The 20,598-nt window shown below is 44.5% G+C and overlaps 3 protein-coding genes across 5 annotated transcripts in view; 1 reads left to right on the top strand and 2 right to left on the bottom strand.

Annotated features, from left to right (window-relative positions):
- Window positions 1-2,452: 2,452 nt before the first annotated feature.
- Window positions 2,453-7,287, bottom strand: LOC139565289 (PAT complex subunit CCDC47-like). Its single transcript, XM_071385492.1, has 12 exons — window positions 6,910-7,287; window positions 5,626-5,927; window positions 5,407-5,499; window positions 4,930-5,226; window positions 4,774-4,839; window positions 4,536-4,637; window positions 4,298-4,408; window positions 4,028-4,113; window positions 3,803-3,861; window positions 3,571-3,680; window positions 3,254-3,421; window positions 2,453-3,105 (listed from the first exon to the last, which is right to left on the bottom strand). The coding sequence occupies exons 2-12, from the start codon at window positions 5,917-5,919 to the stop codon at window positions 3,025-3,027; spliced, it is 1,467 nt and encodes a 488-aa protein (XP_071241593.1). The 5' UTR covers window positions 5,920-5,927; window positions 6,910-7,287; the 3' UTR covers window positions 2,453-3,024.
- Window positions 7,288-7,836: 549 nt separating this feature from the next.
- LOC139565290 (DDB1- and CUL4-associated factor 7-like) lies at window positions 7,837-14,685 on the top strand. Its single transcript, XM_071385493.1, has 7 exons — window positions 7,837-8,434; window positions 10,276-10,434; window positions 10,648-10,759; window positions 11,679-11,797; window positions 12,577-12,786; window positions 12,911-13,028; window positions 13,262-14,685. The coding sequence occupies exons 1-7, from the start codon at window positions 8,297-8,299 to the stop codon at window positions 13,432-13,434; spliced, it is 1,029 nt and encodes a 342-aa protein (XP_071241594.1). The 5' UTR covers window positions 7,837-8,296; the 3' UTR covers window positions 13,435-14,685.
- Window positions 14,686-16,387: 1,702 nt separating this feature from the next.
- LOC139565288 (voltage-gated inwardly rectifying potassium channel KCNH6-like) overlaps window positions 16,388-20,598 on the bottom strand; it is a 45,765-nt gene continuing 41,554 nt past the window's right edge. For all 3 annotated transcript variants that reach the window (XM_071385488.1, XM_071385491.1, XM_071385490.1), the window contains 6 exons: window positions 20,429-20,598; window positions 19,980-20,067; window positions 19,564-19,848; window positions 19,246-19,435; window positions 18,583-18,766; window positions 16,388-18,362 (listed from right to left, as the gene is read on the bottom strand). The exon at window positions 20,429-20,598 is cut by the window's right edge and continues 24 nt beyond it. In XM_071385488.1, coding sequence (XP_071241589.1) covers window positions 18,081-18,362; window positions 18,583-18,766; window positions 19,246-19,435; window positions 19,564-19,848; window positions 19,980-20,067; window positions 20,429-20,598 — 1,199 coding nt within the window. In that variant the 3' untranslated portion in view covers window positions 16,388-18,080. The remainder of the gene's footprint in view (window positions 18,363-18,582; window positions 18,767-19,245; window positions 19,436-19,563; window positions 19,849-19,979; window positions 20,068-20,428) is intronic.

The following is a 20,598-nucleotide window of genomic DNA, read 5'->3' as shown; positions in this document are numbered from 1 at the left end:
TAGGATTTTTACAACTATTCGTATATGCCTTCTCTTGTCTATGACTACTTGTGGCGAATCTACGGATCAATGTATCAGATGTGGCCTTAGAGATACCCATTCCACATAGTATAACTTGCAGGACACTGACACAGAAAAAATGTATTATTTTATTATCCTCATACCTCCAGTTTTGAACTTCTTTACTTAGTTATATTATGCATACGGAGTACCAAAGAAGTTTCAAAAGAACTACTGCACAAGGAAACGATCAAGTGACAACACTGCCCACATGTGGCCAAACATGGCACCGCAGGGAAACGAGACACATGATCACATACGTCACACAAGTAACAAGGGTTATGTTCATAGCTGCGGGAAGTAGGGTTGCTGCAGCACCCCCTTAAACAAAAACAATACTCCTGTGTGAGCGGACAAAAAAATATAAAAAATCATCAGCAAAGCACAACTTGCTAGTGTGTGACGTTGCCATTGTTTTGACAACAGCACCAGGCTGGTGGCAAGTTTGCAGTATGCCAGAGGTATACAAAGGACGTTTGAAGCTACATTGATGTGATCCTTTTTATCAAAGGTTTGCGAAAACATGTTTGTTTATTAATCAAATACGAGTATGTAGCTAGCATCATGTATACCTGTGCCTGCTATGACGATTTAAAAAAAGGTAACATTACTGACAAACACTTAAGTTCCATCTCCTACTTCACTCTTCCAGTTATCGCATGGATCCAGACAGTGAGCTGAATACACAACGAGCTTTCAGTTTGCAATAGAAGTGCTATAAGCTACCTCTCATCCAAGACCAAGCCATCCGGACAGTTAACAAAATATACATGATACAGTGCATTCAGAAAGTATTAAGAACGCTTTACTTTTACCACATTTTGTTTCTCATAATACACACAATACTCCATAATGACAAAGCATTGAGTCTTCTTGGGTATGACACTACAAGTTTGGCACAGATGTTAGGGTTCAAGTCTTGGCTCTGGATGGCCCACTAAAGGACATTCAGACTTGTCCCGAAGCCACTGCTGCGTAGTCTTGGCTGTGTGCTTAGGGTCGTTGTCCTGTTGGAAGGTGAACCTTCGCCCCAATCTGAGGTCCTGAGCGCTCTGGAGCAGGTTGTCATCAAGGATCTCTGTATTATGCTCCTTTCATCTTTCCTGACTAGTCTCCCAAGCCCTGCTGCTGAAAACCATACCCACAACAGGATCCTGCCACCACCATGCTTCACCGTAGGGATGGTGCCAGGATTCCTCCAGACATAACGCTTGGCATTCAGGGCAAAGAGTTCAATCTTGGTTTCATTAGACCAGAGAATCTTGTTTCATGGTCTGACAGTCTTTAGGTGTCTTTTGGCAAACTCCAAGTGGGCTGTCATGTGCCTTTTACTGAGCAGTGGCTGCCGTCTGGCCACTCTACCATAAAGGCCTGATTGGTAGAGTGCTGCAGAGATGGTTGTCCTTCTGGATTATTCCCCAATCTCCACATTGGAGCTTTGTCAGAGGGACCATCGGGGTCTTGGTCACCTCCCTGACCAAGGTCCTTCTCATGTGCATTTACCACAGGTGGACTCCAATGAGGTTGTTAGAAACATCTCAAGGATGATCAATGGAAACAGGATGCACCTGAGCTCAATTTCAAGTCTCATAGCAAAGGGTCTGAATACTTTTATTTTTAGTACATTTGCAAACATTTCTATAAACCTGTTTTCGCTTTGTCATTCAGTGTGTAGATTGGTGCGGATTTTTATTTTATTTTTTAAATGCATTTTAGAATAAGGCTGTAACGTAACAAAATGTGGAAAAAGTCAAGGGGTCTGAATACTTTCCGAAAGGACTGTATGATGGGGTGCATTTCAGTTTGATGGTTGGTATTGTTTTTACATTACTTTTATGTCAGAGTAGGGTTGTTGTACATGTCCTGTATTGCCACATGAGCCTTTGACTTTAGTCATTTCTCCAGATTCGCGGGACCCTCGACCTCATAGGATCTGGTCCAGGCACACAAAGATGGCTCTGCCATCTCTAAAACAAACAAGAACGGGCAGGAAGACATGGAAAATAGTGTATGTATTACTGCATTTGTTTTTTTTCAGTGTCCTTGAAGCATCCTTAATTAAATTGTCCTCAACATGACTTCCTGGGTGGGTTTTTGTTAAACTACAGTACTAGGTCATAAAAATTACAATACTTACTCCCCAATAAGAATCAACATGCTGGCAGAAATGGTGGTTTCCAAAAAAGGCTACTGTAGAATATAGGAGACAAGGGAGTTGACATTAAGCCCACCAGGACAGCTTAGTTTGAACCCAGTAGCCTAGACAATCTCTCTGCGAACTCAATCTTTGGGTCAAATTTAGCGCTAGACTTACCGTCCCATTGGTCCATTTATAATCACCTACCCGCAAGACACAACTCTTCTAAAAAAAGACAGGAATTAGATTGTTCAATAGCTTCCAGTGCATTTTATTGTTTGCTTAGAAATTCACCAAACAGACATAGCTTGTAAGGACTGTCACTTAGATATAAATTAAAATGGAATACTTTGCATCTCGTCTTGTAGCATCCACAGTGTTAACTTAACTCACAGGCCTCACATGCCTTCATTCCTATTAAAATATGAGCATTTTATTTCCCACCAAGAGGTGCAACCCCCAATCCCTGTCGATTCGATTAATAAGCTCATTGAGCCGACTTGCTTTGAAAAGAGCAATGAAGACCTAGGCAGAAGAAAAAGTCAAAACAGGAAAAAAACTGGCATGGGTCGTCATGGCGACAGACTTGATATGCAGAACCCCTCTGTCCCTCTCGCTTGTCACTAGCAGCTCACTCACAGCCAAGGAAAACCCCACTCTGATTGGACAAAGTGTTTCCATGAGAACAGAAACAGCTAAGCTTGACACACCCATGGAGAAGGGAATGTCTGTGTGAGCCTGTGAGCCAGAACTGGGCGCTGAAGTGAGAGAGATGGATGGAAGCAGTGGAAACCGTCTGAGCTGTGTGATTAAATCCCTGTCTGTCCTCACATGGCTTTGACTTTGATCTGCTTCATCTTCATCTGCTTCTTCTCAATCTTCTTCTGATCACGACGTTGAGCAGCCTCCTGGAAAAGGGGGAAACACCATAGAGACAGTTAGAGCAAGAGGTACAAAGAAGGCCAAGATGAACAGTGTGCTGTGTTCCAATGTGTAATGTTACAGTGTGTAGCGTTCCAGTGTGTTATTCTGCTGGTGGGCTGTGGTGGAGCTGACCTCCAGGCGGCGCTGTCTCTCAGGATCCTCCTCGCTCATGATCCTCTCCTTCTCAGCCCTCTTCTTCTCCTCCCGCCGGGTCTGAGCAGCCTCCTGGCGCTGATTGTGGGTCTGCTTCAGGAAGTTCTCCTCCACACGGGCACGGTTCTTATCCGCCTTCTGTTTTCCCTGGAGGACAGACACAGGGAGAGAGGGTGAGCAAGGAGATGCAGTGATGGATGAAAGGAAGACTGTAGATAAAAAAAAGAAAAAAATCTGTCAATAGGCCAGATTGAGGGTGTACTAGGAGACTAGTGTAATTATCCTTCCATTCTCACCTCTCTGTTGAGGCGGAGCTTCTTGACCTTGTCGATGCTGTAGATGACCATGTTCATCAGGGGTAGCAGAGTGTCCATGTCTTTGGGAGACGTGTTCCCCATGCCAGGCACTACATGCACAAACACAGGAAAACATTTGTTAACATTTCATTCAGTCACTACGTATCAAATATGGTGAATCGGCTGCATGCCAAGTGTTGGAAAGCATTTCAAGTGGAGACAATTGGCTCACCATTAAATGTAAACAGCAGCGTCTTCTTGGTCTCAGGCAGCTTTAAGGGCTGTCCATCCCTGAAACACAACAGGGTTGAGAAGGAAGCTTCAGGTAACAGAAACAGCTGTACATCATTTCATAAGAGGCTTTAATACAAGACCAGAGGTAGGTGTGGAGTAAGGACATTGGTGTGATATAGTTAATATATTGTCGAAAAACTGACTTGCTTGGAGGCACACTTACTCTTGCACAACTTTTGTACCAGAAAATTGGTCAGAGAAATGGATGGACTCGATCTTGTCAGCATGGTTGGTGATATAATGAACCATCTGAAAGACAGACAGTGGAAGGGTGAATGAAAGAAAAACAAGGGGTCTGTCAAATTGTAGCACACTGTACTCTACATGTCATATTCTCCCACTACAAACAATAAGAGACCACTCTGCAATAGCCTAGTGACAAAGTCCCCACTGTAGTGAGTAGGCCACAACAGAGGTCCCCTCCCTTGCTCACCTTGCTGTCCATCACACCATCCGTGACCTCACCCATCTCTGTCAGGATGGCCAGGAGCTCAGGAAGGCCGTACTTTGCTCCTGACTTGGGCTTGTCACTGCAGAACTCACTCTGGGGACAGACAGACACACAAACAAAGACGGGTCAATACATACACCCACGCAGCCTGAGGCTTATAGATGGTTAATAGTGTCTGGATGGCTGAATGAATGTATAGTGATGTTGGCACACCCCTCACCAAGTCCTGCATCTCCTTCTGCATCCGTGCCATGGCCTTTTTGGTGCCCACAGCAAACACAAATGTATCCATGTCCTCATCATTCAGAGTAACTTTGATTTGCTACAAAGAAAAATAGACAGAAATATACAGCAAGTCAGACAACAGAAAAGGTCTACCTTTAGGAAAGTATTTGTAAGCGCTGAGGTGAGTGACAATGTGACTGGTGATGTACATGTATGCAGGCATATGTACCCACCACTTGATCACAGACTGGCCTCATCATCCTGGCCAGTACATTCAGCAGGTCCTGCCTTTTCACAAACTGGAACAGACCAGAGAAAACATTGAAACAGCAGCTAGTTCTCACACAAACACTTTCTCTCTCTCTCTTACTCACACACACTGTAAATACCTTAAGCTGGATGAGCATGCCCTCACAACAGACTCGACCTGAGCACCACAGGTTGTAGATGTGCTCATTCTCCTGGTTCAGCTTCCCGGTGCTCACTGCATCCTTACTGGTGCCATCGTCACCCACCAAGGCAAAGTTGCTCTCCAGGAGCTCTCGGTGGGAGTTGAACCAGGCTGTGGCCAGACGGCTGTTCTTGTTCTTGCCAATGATGTAGTTCATGATATAGGCCAGCAGGCCCGTCACCATTAGAATTTCCATGTAGTAGCTCTCCCAGCTGTTCTGAAGGTGGGCCGGCACCTGGAAGGGGAAGACGGACAGACTTCATCACCTTGACAACCACAACATTAAGGATGTTTGATCTTGGCACTCACATTTAAGAAGGATGTTCTTCTTGGTTGTCGGAGTACAGTTTAAGAAATAGGTCTGGAATCAATGGCTTCATAATGGTCACTAGTCTGGTGTTAACAGTGAACTTACTGTGTGGATGATCAGAGGGTCTTTAAGGGACTGGCTGGGCTTCTCCATGCCATCAAACTCGTCTGGATCGTACTTGCTGTACATGTCTTGATCCTACAGCAATACAAAATTAAATATTGATTAGTTTTGGCACAAACCAAAAACACAGTGCATGGGATAGTGTGTCAACTAAGTTGTCCCTGGTCATATGCAAGCTACCAGGCCACTGCAGCCCCTAACCTGTGTATCGGAATCCTCAAAGCCGTCCTCCTGTCCGTCTTCCTCCAGCTCCACTGTGGCCTCGTCCTCATCGTCCTCAGCAGTCTGAGCAGGGGGGGCCGCACGGGGTGGAGGGGCCGTCTCTGGCTCGGCCACAGTGTCCTCGCTCACATCCTCAAACTCAGCAAAGTCATTGTCATCTGCAAAGTCTGCAAGGTCTTCCCCGTCGTCAAAGTCATCGTTGTAGCGTCCCCTGGAGACGGGCAGTGCCAGGAGAAGTAGCAGCGCGGGCAGCAGGAGGTACACACTCCTCATGGTTGAAGCTGTGCCAGCACAGGCCGGTAGAGGAGAGGACAGGTGGGAGAAGAGCAGGAGGAAGATAAGGAGGGAAAGGTAAATTCAGGTCAAACCAGGTGGGTTTGGAGGTGACAGAAGGTCAAACCAGCAATAGACAGAATGCCTCAGTCAGTCTCACACAGGCTGGCTGTCACAAAGATGTTTCCAAAAAATATCTTCATTACTGTGAGTTGATTTAGTTACATGCCCAGGATAGTAACTTGTTTGTTTACAACACATATCTATAATTTCATGCCTCTTACATCCACTCCCACTGAAAAGGTCAACATCCAAGAGAGTGGTAGCTAGGTCTGGACACTGTCAAATTACCTAAATAAAAAATGTGTCAGTCTGAACGCCATAGAATCTGTCCATCAATCGGACTGGACATGGACTGTGGTTATTGGTAATGACCCAGTGACCCTATCATTCACAAGTCATCAATATTCAAAAAATATATGGCTCGCGTTGCTTTCTTTATAGACACATCATCATTCTAGACACTGTAGTCGATTTATGCTAGTTAACTACCAGCTTAACAAACCACAGCTACAAATATCTTGCTTAGCATTCAGGTGCGCTAACTAACGTTAGCTGTCTGCTGCTAGCCAAATCCACTCTCTGACTCTGTTAGCTAGATAGCTTGAATTGGAGTGGCTAGCTGTAATCATAGAACATTTCAGATGGCTAAGATTACAAAGAGCTAGGAAATATGTAACCACAGTTGACGATTTCATGTTAACAAACGAACTAACGTTAGTCTAGCTAGCTAGATAACTCACTGATTAGCCAACGTGTCCCAACCCCCCCATCTCTTCCCATTCTAACCGAGCAAGCTAGCTAACGTTACCAACCAAGTTATTGCCACCCTATAGCTAATAAGTGGTTTACAATATAACAATAGCCGGATTTATCAAGTTGAATCAAACTAAAGCAAAACAACACATGTAACGTTAGCTGTATGAATACCTATGGAGTGTTAAAATATGTTCCTATAGAAAACGCTGAGGTCGTCGTTAGCTTAGCTGTTCAATACAGTCCCCTTGACAGTTGATTCTACCACAGAGTTTCTAAAAACCCAGAGGCGCAACCTCGCGAGACTTCCTGTACCGCTTACGAAACAGACCAGGCCGGGGTTTGAGAAGTCAAATATTCTTCCTTGTTGTTTTTCGCGAAATCTAAAGACAGCCTAGATTCAAGCCAATGTTGTAAGTGGTTAAATATGTTATTACTACAACCTTGTGAAAGTGACAAACTGACACTTTTTCATGTTCGTTAAAAACAACTTTATAGCGAAGAAGTGCCTTTGAGTTGACGGCGTGCACATGCGCAGTTCGGCCGAGACGTTACCCGTTGACGTTTAGCTAGACTACCAACGTCGCCATGACACCGCCTACAAGTGTGATTAGGGGTTTCTATTGGATAATCGGTTTATGGTGCTTTCAAGACAACTGGGAACTCCGGGAAAAAACGAGGTCAAATAATAACATCAGTGATCTTCGGGTCGGAAAGTCGGAGCTCTTGAAAGATGCCAGAGTTTCAGACTTGGAATTCAGAGTTGCATGACTGTTCAAAAGTTTTTTCCCAGTTGTATAGTTTATCAAATTTACAAATATATATATTTTTGAGCATTTTACCTGAGCCTAACTCTTTTCCTAACCTTAACCTAATTATCCTAACCTGTTACGAAAAGTTAATTGTGACATAAACTGTATCCCTTCTAGACAAAATCCCTAAGCAGAGTCCACCACCCCTGTTACGCTGTTAAAATAGTAAAAACACTTTGCATATTTGCAGAATGGTGTGATTGGTATGATGATTTCCACACTTTAATGGGGTGATTCTAGTCTATGAGCTAGCTAGCGTCACACCGCCGACATTTTCTTCGATGGGAGGAGATTCGAGGAGAGTGATCCCCCACCCCTCTTTGTGGTTACAGCAGCAGTGTTGTCGGAGTCGGGTCAAAGCTAGCAGGGGACTCAATTCGAAAAGCAGGCTCACTTACCCGGATCATCAAAATCGAGCGAATAGCAAATTCAGGCTATTGGCCGTAAGCTAACGTGTGTCTCGAAGCTTCATTTAAGCTTAAACGTCGCCTTCGTTGTCCGACAGTGATAGGTATCACGCTGTGCAACGCGCTACTGGCTAGCTAATGGCGTTAACTGGGCTAGTGTAGTATCCATAACTAACGACTGTTTGCTAGATAGCTGTCGTTTGACAGCCTTTGTCATTTGAACTGTTCACATCTTCAATTCGGAAAGTCTTTAACGAGCCGTGGGGAATATTTTGTTCCAAGGAAACAGTTGTTTTGTTTTATATAGGTAAGGATTTGATATAAGAGTTCGTTTATTGAGCTATGTCTCTCCACGGTAAGCGAAAGGAGATCTACAAATACGAAGCGCCATGGACGGTGTATGCAATGAACTGGAGCGTTCGTCCCGACAAACGCTTTCGCCTGGCCCTTGGAAGTTTCGTTGAAGAATATAACAATAAGGTGAGTGAGAAGATGAACTGTATGTTTTTGTTAACCAGTCCCAGTGTAGAATCAGAACTAATTAGTTGGGACCCCCGCGACTCCCACAATGCTGTGATGTGGGCCACCCCGAACAGATCTTGGGTATAAACAGAACCCGGAACAGATCTTCGCTTCTATGTTATAAGATCTCACCCACAAAGAATGAACATGACCAAAAAGTGAATAAAATAGTATGAAGTGTGTTTAAGCTCTGAGTAATTTGTTCCTTGTTAAATAGTACAGTCGTGGCCAAAAGTTTTGAGAATGACACAAATATTAATTTCCACAAAGTTAGCTGCTTCAGTGTCTTTAGATATTTTTGTCAGATGTTACTATGGAATACTGAAGTATAATTACAAGCATTTCATAAGTGTCAGGCTTTTATTGACAATTACATGAGGTTGATGCAGAGTCAATATTTGCAGTGTTGACCCTTATCTGCAATCCGCCCTGGCATGCTGTCCATTAACTTCTGGGCCACATCCTGACTGATGGCAGCACATTCTTGCATAATCAATGCTTGGAGTTAGTCAGAATTTGTGGGTTTTTGTTTGTCCACCAGCTTCTTGAGGATTGACCACAAGTTCTCAATGCGATTAAGGTCTGGGGAGTTTCCTGGCCATGGACCCAAAATATCGATGTTTTGTTCCCCGAGCCACTTAGTTATCACTTTTGCCTTATGGCAAGGTGCTCCATCATGCTGGAAAAGGCATTATTCGTCACCAAACTGTTCCTGGATGGTTGGGAGAAGTTGCTCTCGGAGGATGTGTTGGTACCATTCTTTATTCATGGCTGTGTTCTTAGGCAAAATTGTGAGTGAGCCCACTCCCTTGGCTGAGAAGCAACCCCACACATGAATGGTCTCAGGATGCTTTACTGTTGGCATGACACAGGACAGATGGTAGCGCTCACCTTGTCTTCTCCGGACAAGCTTTTTTCCAGATGCCCCAAACAATCGGAAAGGGGATTCATCAGAGAAAATGACTTTACCCCAGTCCTCAGCAGTCCAATCCCTGTACCTTTTGTAGAATATCAGTCTGTCCCTGATGTTTTTCCTGGAGAGAAGTGGCTTCTTTGCTGCCCTTCTTGACACCAGGCCATTCTCCAAAAATCTTCGCCTCACTGTGCGTGCAGATGCACTCACACCTGCCTGCTGCCATTCCTGAGCAAGCTCTGTACTGGTGGTGCCCCGATCCCTCAACTTAATCAACTTTAGGAGACGGTCCTGGCGCTTGCTGGACTTTCTTGGGCGCCCTGAAGCCTTCTTCACAACAATTGAACCGCTCTCCTTGATGATCTGATAAATGGTTGATTTAGGTCTTACTGGCAGCAATATCCTTGCCTGTGAAGCCCTTTTTGTGCAAAGCAATGATGACGGCACGTGTTTCCTTGCAGGTAACCATGGTTGACAGAGGAAGAACAATGATTCCAAGCACCACCATCCTTTTGAAGCTTCCAGTCTGTTATTCGAACTCAATCAGCATGACAGAGGGATCTCCAGCCTTGTCTTCGTCAACACTCACACCTGTGTTAACAAGAGAATCACTGACATGATGTCAGCTGGTCCTTTTGTGGCAGGGCTGAAATGCAGTGGAAATGTTTTTTTGGGGATTCAGTTCATTTGCATGGCAAAGAGGGACTTGGCAATTAATTGCAATTCATCTTATCACTCTTCATAACATTCTGGAGTATATGCAAATTGCCATCATACAAACTGAGGCAGCAGACTTTGAACATTTATATTTGTGTCATTCTCAACTTTTGGCCACGACTGTATATCAAGAGCGGTTTCTGATTTAATTATTGTTGTTTGTCTTCAGGTGCAGATTGTGGGTCTGGAGGAGGAGAGTTCAGAGTTCATCTGCAGGAACACCTTTGACCACCCCTACCCCACCACCAAGATCATGTGGATCCCGGACAGCAAGGGTGTTTACCCAGACCTGCTTGCCACTAGCGGGGACTACCTGCGCATCTGGAGGGTATGCATGCACCCACAGCCTCCTTGATACTAAATCATACGTAAACATAATAGATGTCATATGTTGGGCGCTCCCTGGCCTGCACCCTCTTCTAACTATTGTGTCCCTCTTGCAGCATCTGGAGTTGCACTCTAGCTCAGTTACTTGCCCAGAGGGGACTCTTTTCTACGTAGTTGTATAGCATCTCATGGCTTGTTAAATCTTACCCCTTAGGTCAGTGAAACAGAGACGCGCTTGGAATGCTTGCTGAATAACAACAAGAATTCTGACTTCTGTGCCCCACTCACCTCGTTTGACTGGAATGAAGTGGATCCTAATCTGCTGGGTAAGAGATGGGGCATATGCATATAGTAGAGCTGGGACTATAAACCTGAAAATGATTGACACTGACCAAATATCATGGACATTTTGCTGATCTCGTTTATTACAGTAAATAACCAATAGGTGCCCTAGTAGAGAAATGTGAAGTTTCAAATGAAATACATTTTCTAATATGGGTGATTGTTAATACAACAATTGATAGCTACAACATTCAAAGTAGTAGATTTAAGAGTAATATAAAAAAAATAACTTAATGCACATTAATGTTATTAACTTGTCCAAGTTATCTTGATAATTTAGTTCATTTATTGTGACATGGATGTTTGTCCATATCGCCCAGCTCTAGCATATAGTCTATTGGTTTGCTGTCAGTGTCTACAGCATGTGTGTCAGAGTAAGTAGCGTAAAACAATTTTAAATGCAATCTCAAATAGCTGCCTGTCACTTTTAAAATCTGGGCATCGTCACATATTTCAGCAAATAAATGCTGGGTCTAAATGAATTGTTTACAACTGTTACCATGGACACAGCTCTGATATTCCCACAGTCGTGCATTACATTTTTTATTCTGTCAATGTTGCAAGCCATGACGCCACCAAAAATAAAACACAGCATCAAATGAATGGTGCTAAAGCGTGAAATGGAGGGTGTGTGATAGGCAGCCTTTGCAGGTCTGATCTGCGATGGATTTGTTATTATAATGTTTATACTGGTCAAACTGGTAGTCTCTTCAACATTTTATTGAGCTGTGTGCATAAGGGAAATAGATGCCTGGGTATAAAAGAAGCCTGTCTCAAATAAGCGCCGGTTGTGTAGAGTGATTAATGCAAATAAACACCCAGGCTATTAATTGAAGTTTTACAGTATGTCTTGTTTGGTGAGTGTCCGTGTTTTTAATCCTGGTTCTGATCTGTCCATTACAGGCACCTCCAGCATTGACACCACTTGTACTATCTGGGGGTTGGAGACTGGCCAAGTGCTGGGCAGAGTCAACCTCGTATCCGGCCACGTCAAGACCCAGCTCATTGCTCATGACAAAGAGGTGTGAGGGCTGAGGGGGAATATAGGCCTTGCCTTGAAGTTTAGTTTACTTGTATGAATGAGTAAGTAAAGGCTAGTTGTCGTGAGTAGGAGCTAGAACCTGTTCAGGGAGCAGAACCGAAAACTGGAAAATAATGACATTTGTGGAGGAACGAAACTGGTCTCTAGTGTCCCGTAACAGAATCCTTCATTCCAAATCTTGAGAACCGATTAATAATGTTATATTTTTGTTTAAAAAATATTCCTAATGTCTAATATTTAATTATGTAATTCAGTGAAGTTACGTCTCTAAAGGTATTCTAGTAATAGCCTAAACACATCCAAATTCAGATGATGTTTAGCGCTTCAAACCAAGCCCCCGCCATGTCCACCCCTCTCTCTCTCTCCACCCATGAAATTGTCTTATCTCGTGTCTGCACTTAAATGGCCAACTAAACATGTAAAAAAAATAGCTTGCACATACACCGCAAGCTGCTCCATCCGAACTAATTGATGAAGCAAATGAATGAGCTAAATGTGAAAACGGTTTATTTTACAGCCTAAACATTTTACTAAAAGGAGCAATATGAACCGTTACTTTTTTTGGGTTCCAACCAGTTCAGAATTTATTATGCTGGTCGGACCACTGGAACAAAACAAATAGGGGTTCTGTTCGGAACAGAACGATTGGAAAATCATTTTGGTTCCAACCCCTGGTCCTGAGATCATAAAGTGTGAATGTGTGTCCGTGGGTATACCAGTGTAATAACTCTGCATGTTGGTGGTGTTCTCTGTCTGTAGGTGTATGACATCGCGTTCAGCCGCGCAGGCGGTGGTCGGGACATGTTTGCGTCGGTCGGAGCGGACGGCTCAGTACGCATGTTTGACCTGCGGCACCTGGAACACAGCACCATCATCTATGAAGATCCCCAGCACCACCCCCTACTGCGCCTCTGCTGGAACAAACAGGACCCCAACTACCTGGCCACCATGGCTATGGACGGCATGGAGGTCAGTCTATTTAACTCTACTTTCTCATTCCTCTTTCAGTTTGGTATTGTCCATTCTCTCTTTGTTGCACACTCTCCTTATCCCCATCTAATGTGTTATCTCTCTCCTGTGCTGTGTGTCTCAGGTTGTGATTCTGGACGTGCGTGTTCCCTGCACGCCGGTGGCCCGCCTCAACAACCACCGGGCCTGTGTCAACGGCATCGCCTGGGCTCCCCACTCCTCCTGTCACATCTGCACTGCAGGTAAGGCACAAACGGCTTCTTCACCATTCACCTTTCCTCAGACCCCATTCTAAGTCTTCTCACCTTCTCCCTTCAGTGTAATAATAATGTCTTGTCTTTCCTCAGACCCTATTCTAAGTCTTCTCACCTTCTCCCTTCAGTGTAATAATAATGTCTTGTCTTTCCTCAGACCCCATTCTAAGTCTTCTCACCTTCTCCCTTCAGTGTAATAATAATGTCTTGTCTTTCCTCAGCCGACGACCACCAGGCGCTGATATGGGACATCCAGCAAATGCCCAGGGCCATCGAGGACCCTATTCTGGCCTACACAGCCGAGGGGGAGATCAACAACGTCCAGTGGGCCTCCACCCAGCCTGACTGGATCGCCATCGGCTACAACAACTGCCTAGAGATCCTGCGGGTCTAAAGCCAACCTTCACCTCAGGTGTGGATGTGAAGGGGTGGAGGATGAGGACAATGTGTGGATTCAGAACTTGGACATGTTTTTTTGAGTGGAAGTAAATCTTGCAGGACTGCCTCAAACCACTACTCTGTCCTGGCTGATTGATGTACGTATGGGAGGCGGTGTGAACTCTTTGTCCCACTCCACAATGTCCTGGTTTACTTTGTTTTTGATAGAACTAATCCCTGTGTCAAAAGGAGTATGTTGTCATCTTTATTGTTTTGGTAATCATCAGTGTCTGTACAGCGCCAAAATGCATCAGTGGGTTCAACAATTCTAGATGGTCAAATCATTATGGAGTGAAACAGTGCGGTTTGAACTGAAGACTGCCTCTTGAGTGTGTTTTAACCTGTTGTTTTAGCCAGCTATATGACATAACAACCTATTTAGGGTCAGGAAACTGGATTTAAAATGACACTCACTGTCAGAAAATGTAATTTATGGTCATCTGGGTGTCTTTCTGAACTGGTTTGAATCCAGTTGTAGACTTCTGAATTTGAAACCATAAGGCTAATTTTAAGGCCTCATAATTATTTAATGTATTTTTTTTAATGGTTTGCTGGTACCAGATCACTTCCATGATTATACTGTGATAATCTGACATAGTGAAGTGACTGAAGTGTTATGGTTCAATACGACAGGAAGTTGGTGGCACTTTATTTGGGGAGAACAGGCTCATTCTAACAACTGGCGCGAAATAGGTGGAAATACATATAACACATGGTTTCCAGGTGTTTGATGCCATTCCATTTGCTTTGTTCCAGCCATTATTACGAGCTGTCCTCCCCTCAGTAGCCTCCTGTGTTCAACACACAGTTGCATGTCTCACAGTTTGGATACTTTGCCATCAGGCCCTTTGGACTAGACCAGAACCTACCAAAAACAAGCTTAATAACGTTTTCTTCATTTTGAGTAGAGTTGCTTGGAACAACTGCAGTTCCTATTCAAGACTGTGTGAAACAAATACGTTTACTTAGCCTAGTACTGAAGGAGAGTGAAACCTTTTTTTTCTCGTGTCTCGCTCTCCCTATCTTTTTATTGTTCTCTGTACTCGAAGGTCAACCCCCTTTTCGCATGTTTGTACAAGGGGAAATGTACATTCTTATAAATATATGAACCAAGATATTGATAAGGCAAATCTACATGTAGTAGCTTTTTTCATAAAAGTTTGTATTTCCAAATTTGTTCTAACTAATAAATATTGCTTCATGTGTTTTTGTAGTTGTCAGTGTCATTTGCATCACTGAATACATTCTGATAGGTCAGGATGTCATGATTTATTTAGGTGGGCATAACGTCACTTCAATGTGCAGATGGCAATGTATTGCAGTGAGCAGGTATAGGTCTGTCAGCTCCTAACATTACATTTCTCTCTGCAGTGTTCTTAAAGGTCTAATACAGCTGTTTTGATCTCAACATTAAATCATTTCTGGGTAACAGTTAAGTATCTTAGTGACTATTTTCAATTAAAATGGTCAAAAAGAGCAATTTCTGTTATGTAGGGGAAAACTGAAAACTGTCCGGTTGGCATTTATTGTCATGAACGTTGCACTGGAGGCAGCTCTACAGAGTGGTCACTAGCTGCTGACAGCTACATAGTCATAATGTCTCATTTTAAACCTAACCTTAACCACACTGCTAACCCTAATGCCTAACCTTAAATTAAGAGCAAAAAGCTAATTTAGTTTAAATGAATCTTTTACGATATAACCAATTTTGACTTTGCAACTGGCCCATTTAGCAGAAATAGCTCAGTTCTGCATCCAGGGCAAGATTCATGACAAATGTCAACCTGCTGAAAACTAGCCGTTATTGGCAGAGAGGTTTGGAACTCTCTTAATGGTCAATTAACTAATTTACTTCCTGATGATGTCACCAGGCAGGCCAAAACTCCATCCCATCAACATTTCTCACTATCATAATTTTCACAATTTGAGTATTAGTGTCTTCGGCTATTTCAGCTACACCCGTTACTGACAGGAGTATAAGATCTAGCACACAACCATGCGATCTCCATAGACAAACATTGGCAGTAAAATGGCATTACTGAAGAACTCAGTTCGTCAGATTTCTGCCCTGCTAGAGCTGCCCCGGTCAACTGAAATGCTGTTATTGTGAAGTGGAAACGTCAAGGAGCAACAACGGCTCCACAAGCTCAAAGAACTAGACCGCCGAGTGGTGAAAATCCTCTGTCCTCGGTTGCAACACTCACTACCGAGTTCCAAACGTCAGCACAATAACGGTTCGTCGGGAGCTTCAGGAAGTAGGTTTCTGTGGCCGAGCAGCCGCACACAAGCCTAAGATCATCATGCGCAATGCCAAGCGCTGGCTAGAGTGATGTAAAGCTCGCTGCCATTGGACTCTGAAGCAGTAGAAACGCGTCAGTCCGACGGCCAAATCTGGGTTTGGTGGATGCTAGGAGAACGCTACCTGCCCTAATGCATAGTGCCAACTGTAAAGTTTGGTGGAGATGGAATAATGGTCTGGGGCTGTTTTTCATGGTTCGGGCTAGGTCCCTTAGTTCCAGTGAAGGGAAAACTTAACTCTACATACAATGACATTCTAGAAGATTCCATGCCTCCAACATTGTGGCAACAGTTAGGGGAAGGCCCTTTCCTGTTTCAGCATGACAATGTCCCCATGCATAAAGCGAGTTCCATACAGAAATGGTTTGTCGAGATCGTGTGGAAGAAGAATTTGACTAGCCTACACAGAGCCCTGACCTCAACCCCATCAAACACCTTTGGGATGAACTGGGCCTTTAACATGGCCCAACTGAACCAATTCCTGGTTTGAAAATATGTTTTATAAGTTCATGTCTATGAATTCCACAAAAGTAAGCCCAACTGAAGAATAGTAAATGGTGCAAACCACTTAAGTCCAAGCCCTCAACCAAAAATAAACAACTTGTCAGTAGTTGAAGTTTCTGTATTATTTGTTATAAATAATCTTTAATCTAAAAAAGATGAATAAGAATGATGATTTTGTGCTTCAAGAAACCTTTACAGAACAAGAAAGGCTTAAAAAACAGAGTATAATCTCCTGAAACTGTCAAAAACATCTTGACCCTGGGATTCTGGGAAAATGACACTATCCCAGTGACATCACTTGATTGGCAGATTCCATCCACATCACTTCCTCCCAGGTGGGCATCAAACATCCACTAACGTTGGCACCTTGAGTCATTACACACATTTGGGCCAGGATTCAATCTGATCGCGGATTTAGACAATGCACCATTTGAATGTAATTTCCGATTGAGCCGACATATGCAGCGTTTACCGCTAATGTGGTCTCTTCAAAAGCGGGAACATTGTCTTGTAGAATCAGATTGAATCCCGGCCTTTCAAAAGGGTGATGTTAAATATGTGACCATGTCACTTACTCAAACATAGTCAACAAACATTGCGCAGACACACACACACACACACACCTGAAAAAGAGATGATGCATCCTTGGTGTAACAACAGTCCTGTGAAACAGAACAGATATATAGACATACACAAACATGATGACCCAAGCAAAGCAGTAATGGCTGTATAAATGAAAGTGTTTATAATGCTTCACATAACTACAGCATAAAAGAGATGAGAAAACTGTCCGTTATGCTTTTTTTCCCATGTCAATTATCTGTTCTCATGACCCCTGACAATGTTGACTCAATGAGACATGTCACTTCATGTTAACAAATATTGCTTTCCATTAAATCATATGATTGGTAGAACATGAGAGTAGAATTACTGTATTAAAAAATGGTCACTTTTACAGTAGTCATTCCTACCATACAGACATAAACAGTATTTAGATGGCATTAAATACCATCTCTTTATATCATCTGTTGATAATATGTTACACCAACATAGCAATAGTGTGAAAGAAATACATGTGTGCATTCATAACTATTAGATTTTCCAGATTGATGGTAAGATCCTCATGATACTATAAAAATACATTTCAGTTCAACTTATAAACAGCACTGAGCCTGAATGTGCAGTTCCTCTACAGTGTAAACATACAGTACACACAGTTATATGTATTTTTGGCCAAATTCTTATCTCCCAACAAAAAGGACCATGGCATAAAAGGACCATCACTTAACAAAAGGATAACGAGAGAGGAATGACAATACTACAGCTTTGAGAACCAGGGAAAAGGGTGTTTGGGGTTATTGTTAGTGTCCGTGTGACGTGTGTGTACGTGTGCTTCTAGTCAGCCCAGTTTCATATCAGTTCTCCATAGGCAGTGCCAGGCCCCCAGGCTTTGTGGGGTCTGGGTTGCAGAAAACCTAAACCCCCTCGAAATAATGCCCTAGGCCCTGATAGAGAGGAGAAGTTGTTTGTCGCACAGGACCCGAGGTGCCTCAGCCCCGGGCACTGTGAGTCAGTGAGAGGGGGCCCTACATAGAACCTCCTCTCAGCTACGTGGAAGGCAACCCACGTTGATCAGCAGCATCTTACAGGTTAGGGGGTTGGGTGGGGATTGGAGAGGAGGAATGAGAGAGGCGACGATTAGAGAAGTGACTCTGCCAACATATGATTGTCCTCCTGTGGTGGTGCAGGGGGTGCTAGGAGTGAGGGACGATCAGGTTTAAGGTTAAAGGTAAGAGGGTTTTAGCTGCCTGGCAGGATGGGGTCAGAAACGTGCCTCTGAATCTCCTGCCCCTCTGTGGAGATCTCCAGGTTGTCAGGGAGGGAGGGGAAACGCAGGCTGCCACACAGCAGTCCAGAGGGCCCCAGGGTTTGGCAGGAGACATGGGGGGGGCTGAGGCCCATGGAGGACCCTGGAAGGGGCTCTGTCTCAGGCGACATGGACATGGTGTCATCAGAGGCCACCGTGAGGTGGATCCCACTGGACAGGGAGTCCTTGGACTTGTGCTTGTCTGAGTCCGGGCTCTGCAAAGAAAAAAAAAAAAAAAACAGGGGGTAGAGAGGTGAAGCACAAAAGCGATTCAGTAACTCAGTATACTGTACAACCTTTAATACCAATACCTCACTCTCACTCATTTTATCAGCCCACTGTTTCACAATATCATATAGCTCTTCGAGGACAAGGTATTGTAGCAAGCAAAAACTGATATATACTGTACTATCTGTACACCATACCAGTACCCACCTGCAGCGGCGAAGGCATGCTGTCAATCTTGATTGGGGGCATGGAGGGGGCAGTGTGGATGATGGGGGCTGCTGTGCTGTACAGGCTGGGCAACACAGTGCTGTAGGCCGGGGGCACTGGGGTTATCTGCCTTTGGAGCAGTTGCAGGATCACGTGGATGTCTGCAGTCATCCGAGTCTCCAGTCTGGGCAGGGCCAAGGATGGAGGCAGGGTGGGAGAGGAAAGACCATAGATGAATAAAGTCAATCATTTCTTCCTCTGTGATCTCTCTCAATAATTTCTTGGTCTTCCTCCATGATTTATTTAGGCTTCTTCTCCAATTATTATCTTCCTTTACCTGTCTGTAAATCCTCTCCTCTCCTCTCCTCTCCTCTCCTCTCCTCTCCTCTCCTCTCCTCTCCTCTCCTCTCCTCTCCTCTCCTCTCCTCTCCTCTCCTCTCCTCTCCTCTCCTCTCCTCTCCTCTCCTCTCCTCACAATTCCATTCTAAAGATCCTCTTTGCTGTGCCCTCGTCACTTTTCCTCTCCTTTCCTGTCATCCCTTTTCCCCTCCTCTTCTCTCCTCTCCTCACTTTTCCTCTCCTCTTCTCTCATCTCCTCACTTTTCCCCTCCTCTTCTCTCCTCTCCTCACTTTTCCTCTCCTCTTCTCTCCTCTCCTCTATACCTGTGGAGCTGGGACTGTAGGAGCTCCACTCTGGACTCCAGTTCATTGGGCCTGTCCTCTGCACAGGGAGGAGAGTGGTAGGTGCCCCTGACTGAGGAGCAGCGACGCTGGGGATCTGACAACTGACTGGTCCTCCGGTCAGGCCAATACCCATACACCCCTGGGCCTGGCATGTTGATGGGGGCTGCAGCTGGGATGTAGAGAAAGAGCAGAGATGCCTGTGGGAATGCTTTGATGCAGGTTATAACATAGTACAGTCCACTGATCTTAGTTAGTTCATGCCTAATACTGTGTATCTATATCTCAGTCTCTCTTTACCTGTGTATTGGTGACTTCCTCGGTCCAGGGGTGGCCCCATGCTGGCTGAGGGTCCGCTGGGAGGCAGCAGGCTGACCACAGCAGGGGGGTAGTCATCGGTGTCGTCCACAGAGGGGTACAGCTCTGCTATGCTATGTCCCAGGGGCTTCATCTCATCGTCACTGGACTGGGAGCAGGCGCTGGCGCTGCTACACATGCCCTCCCAGTGAGAGCTTGTGTCCGGGCCGCTGTGGTTCCCCAAAGCACACGACTGGTCTGGAAATGAGTCCTCACGGTCCATGCCATCTACACACAACCATGACAGGTACAATGATCACCACAACTTTAGACATATCATTGATAGTAACACTACTTTAACTTTTAACAATGTATAAGAAACCCATGAGGACATAATGAGCAGAAGCACACACACTCACCAGGCCGGTTTCTCGTGCGTCGTGGCCGCGGCCGTCGGTATCCACATTCAGAGTCCTCACTGGGAGGTGCCTGGTTCATTCTATCTACCTAATACACATCAGCTTCAGTAACTCAACAAAAAACAACTCACACTTTACAACACAATACACACACATCATCAATCATCAGCTTTATACACAATACATATTCAAGAAGTAATGCTTTTGCATTAGTTTGCCTAACTAAAACTCATTGACCTTGTGCTAAGCTCTCATTATGACGAAGGGCTGGTTTCCCAGACACAGACTAAGACTAGTCCTGGGCTAAAAAGCACTTTCAAAGGAGATTCTCCATTGAGAATGATTTTTAGTCCAAGACTACACAGTCTGTGTCCAGGAAACCGGCCCAACATGAACAGTACCTACTAGTGGTTGGAGGGTGCTCTCTGTCTCCCCCTGATGGTACTCACATCTCGGAGGTTGAAGGTGATCTCCAGGTTGGTCCAGAAGCAGTCTGAGAAGTCTGGGTACATGTCCAGCACCTCCAGCAGGTCCTCCCTCAGGATCCTATGGAGGTCACAGTAGGTCAAAGCCCTGACGTCTGCACTGGACTTCCCTGGACGCCCAAAAAGATAGATGG

Source organism: Salvelinus alpinus, chromosome 36 (genome assembly GCF_045679555.1).
Source record: "Salvelinus alpinus chromosome 36, SLU_Salpinus.1, whole genome shotgun sequence".
In the NCBI taxonomy this organism is placed as follows: domain Eukaryota; kingdom Metazoa; phylum Chordata; class Actinopteri; order Salmoniformes; family Salmonidae; genus Salvelinus; species Salvelinus alpinus.
Note: the sequence above shows the minus strand (reverse complement) of the source record. Positions and strands in the feature narration are given on the sequence as shown.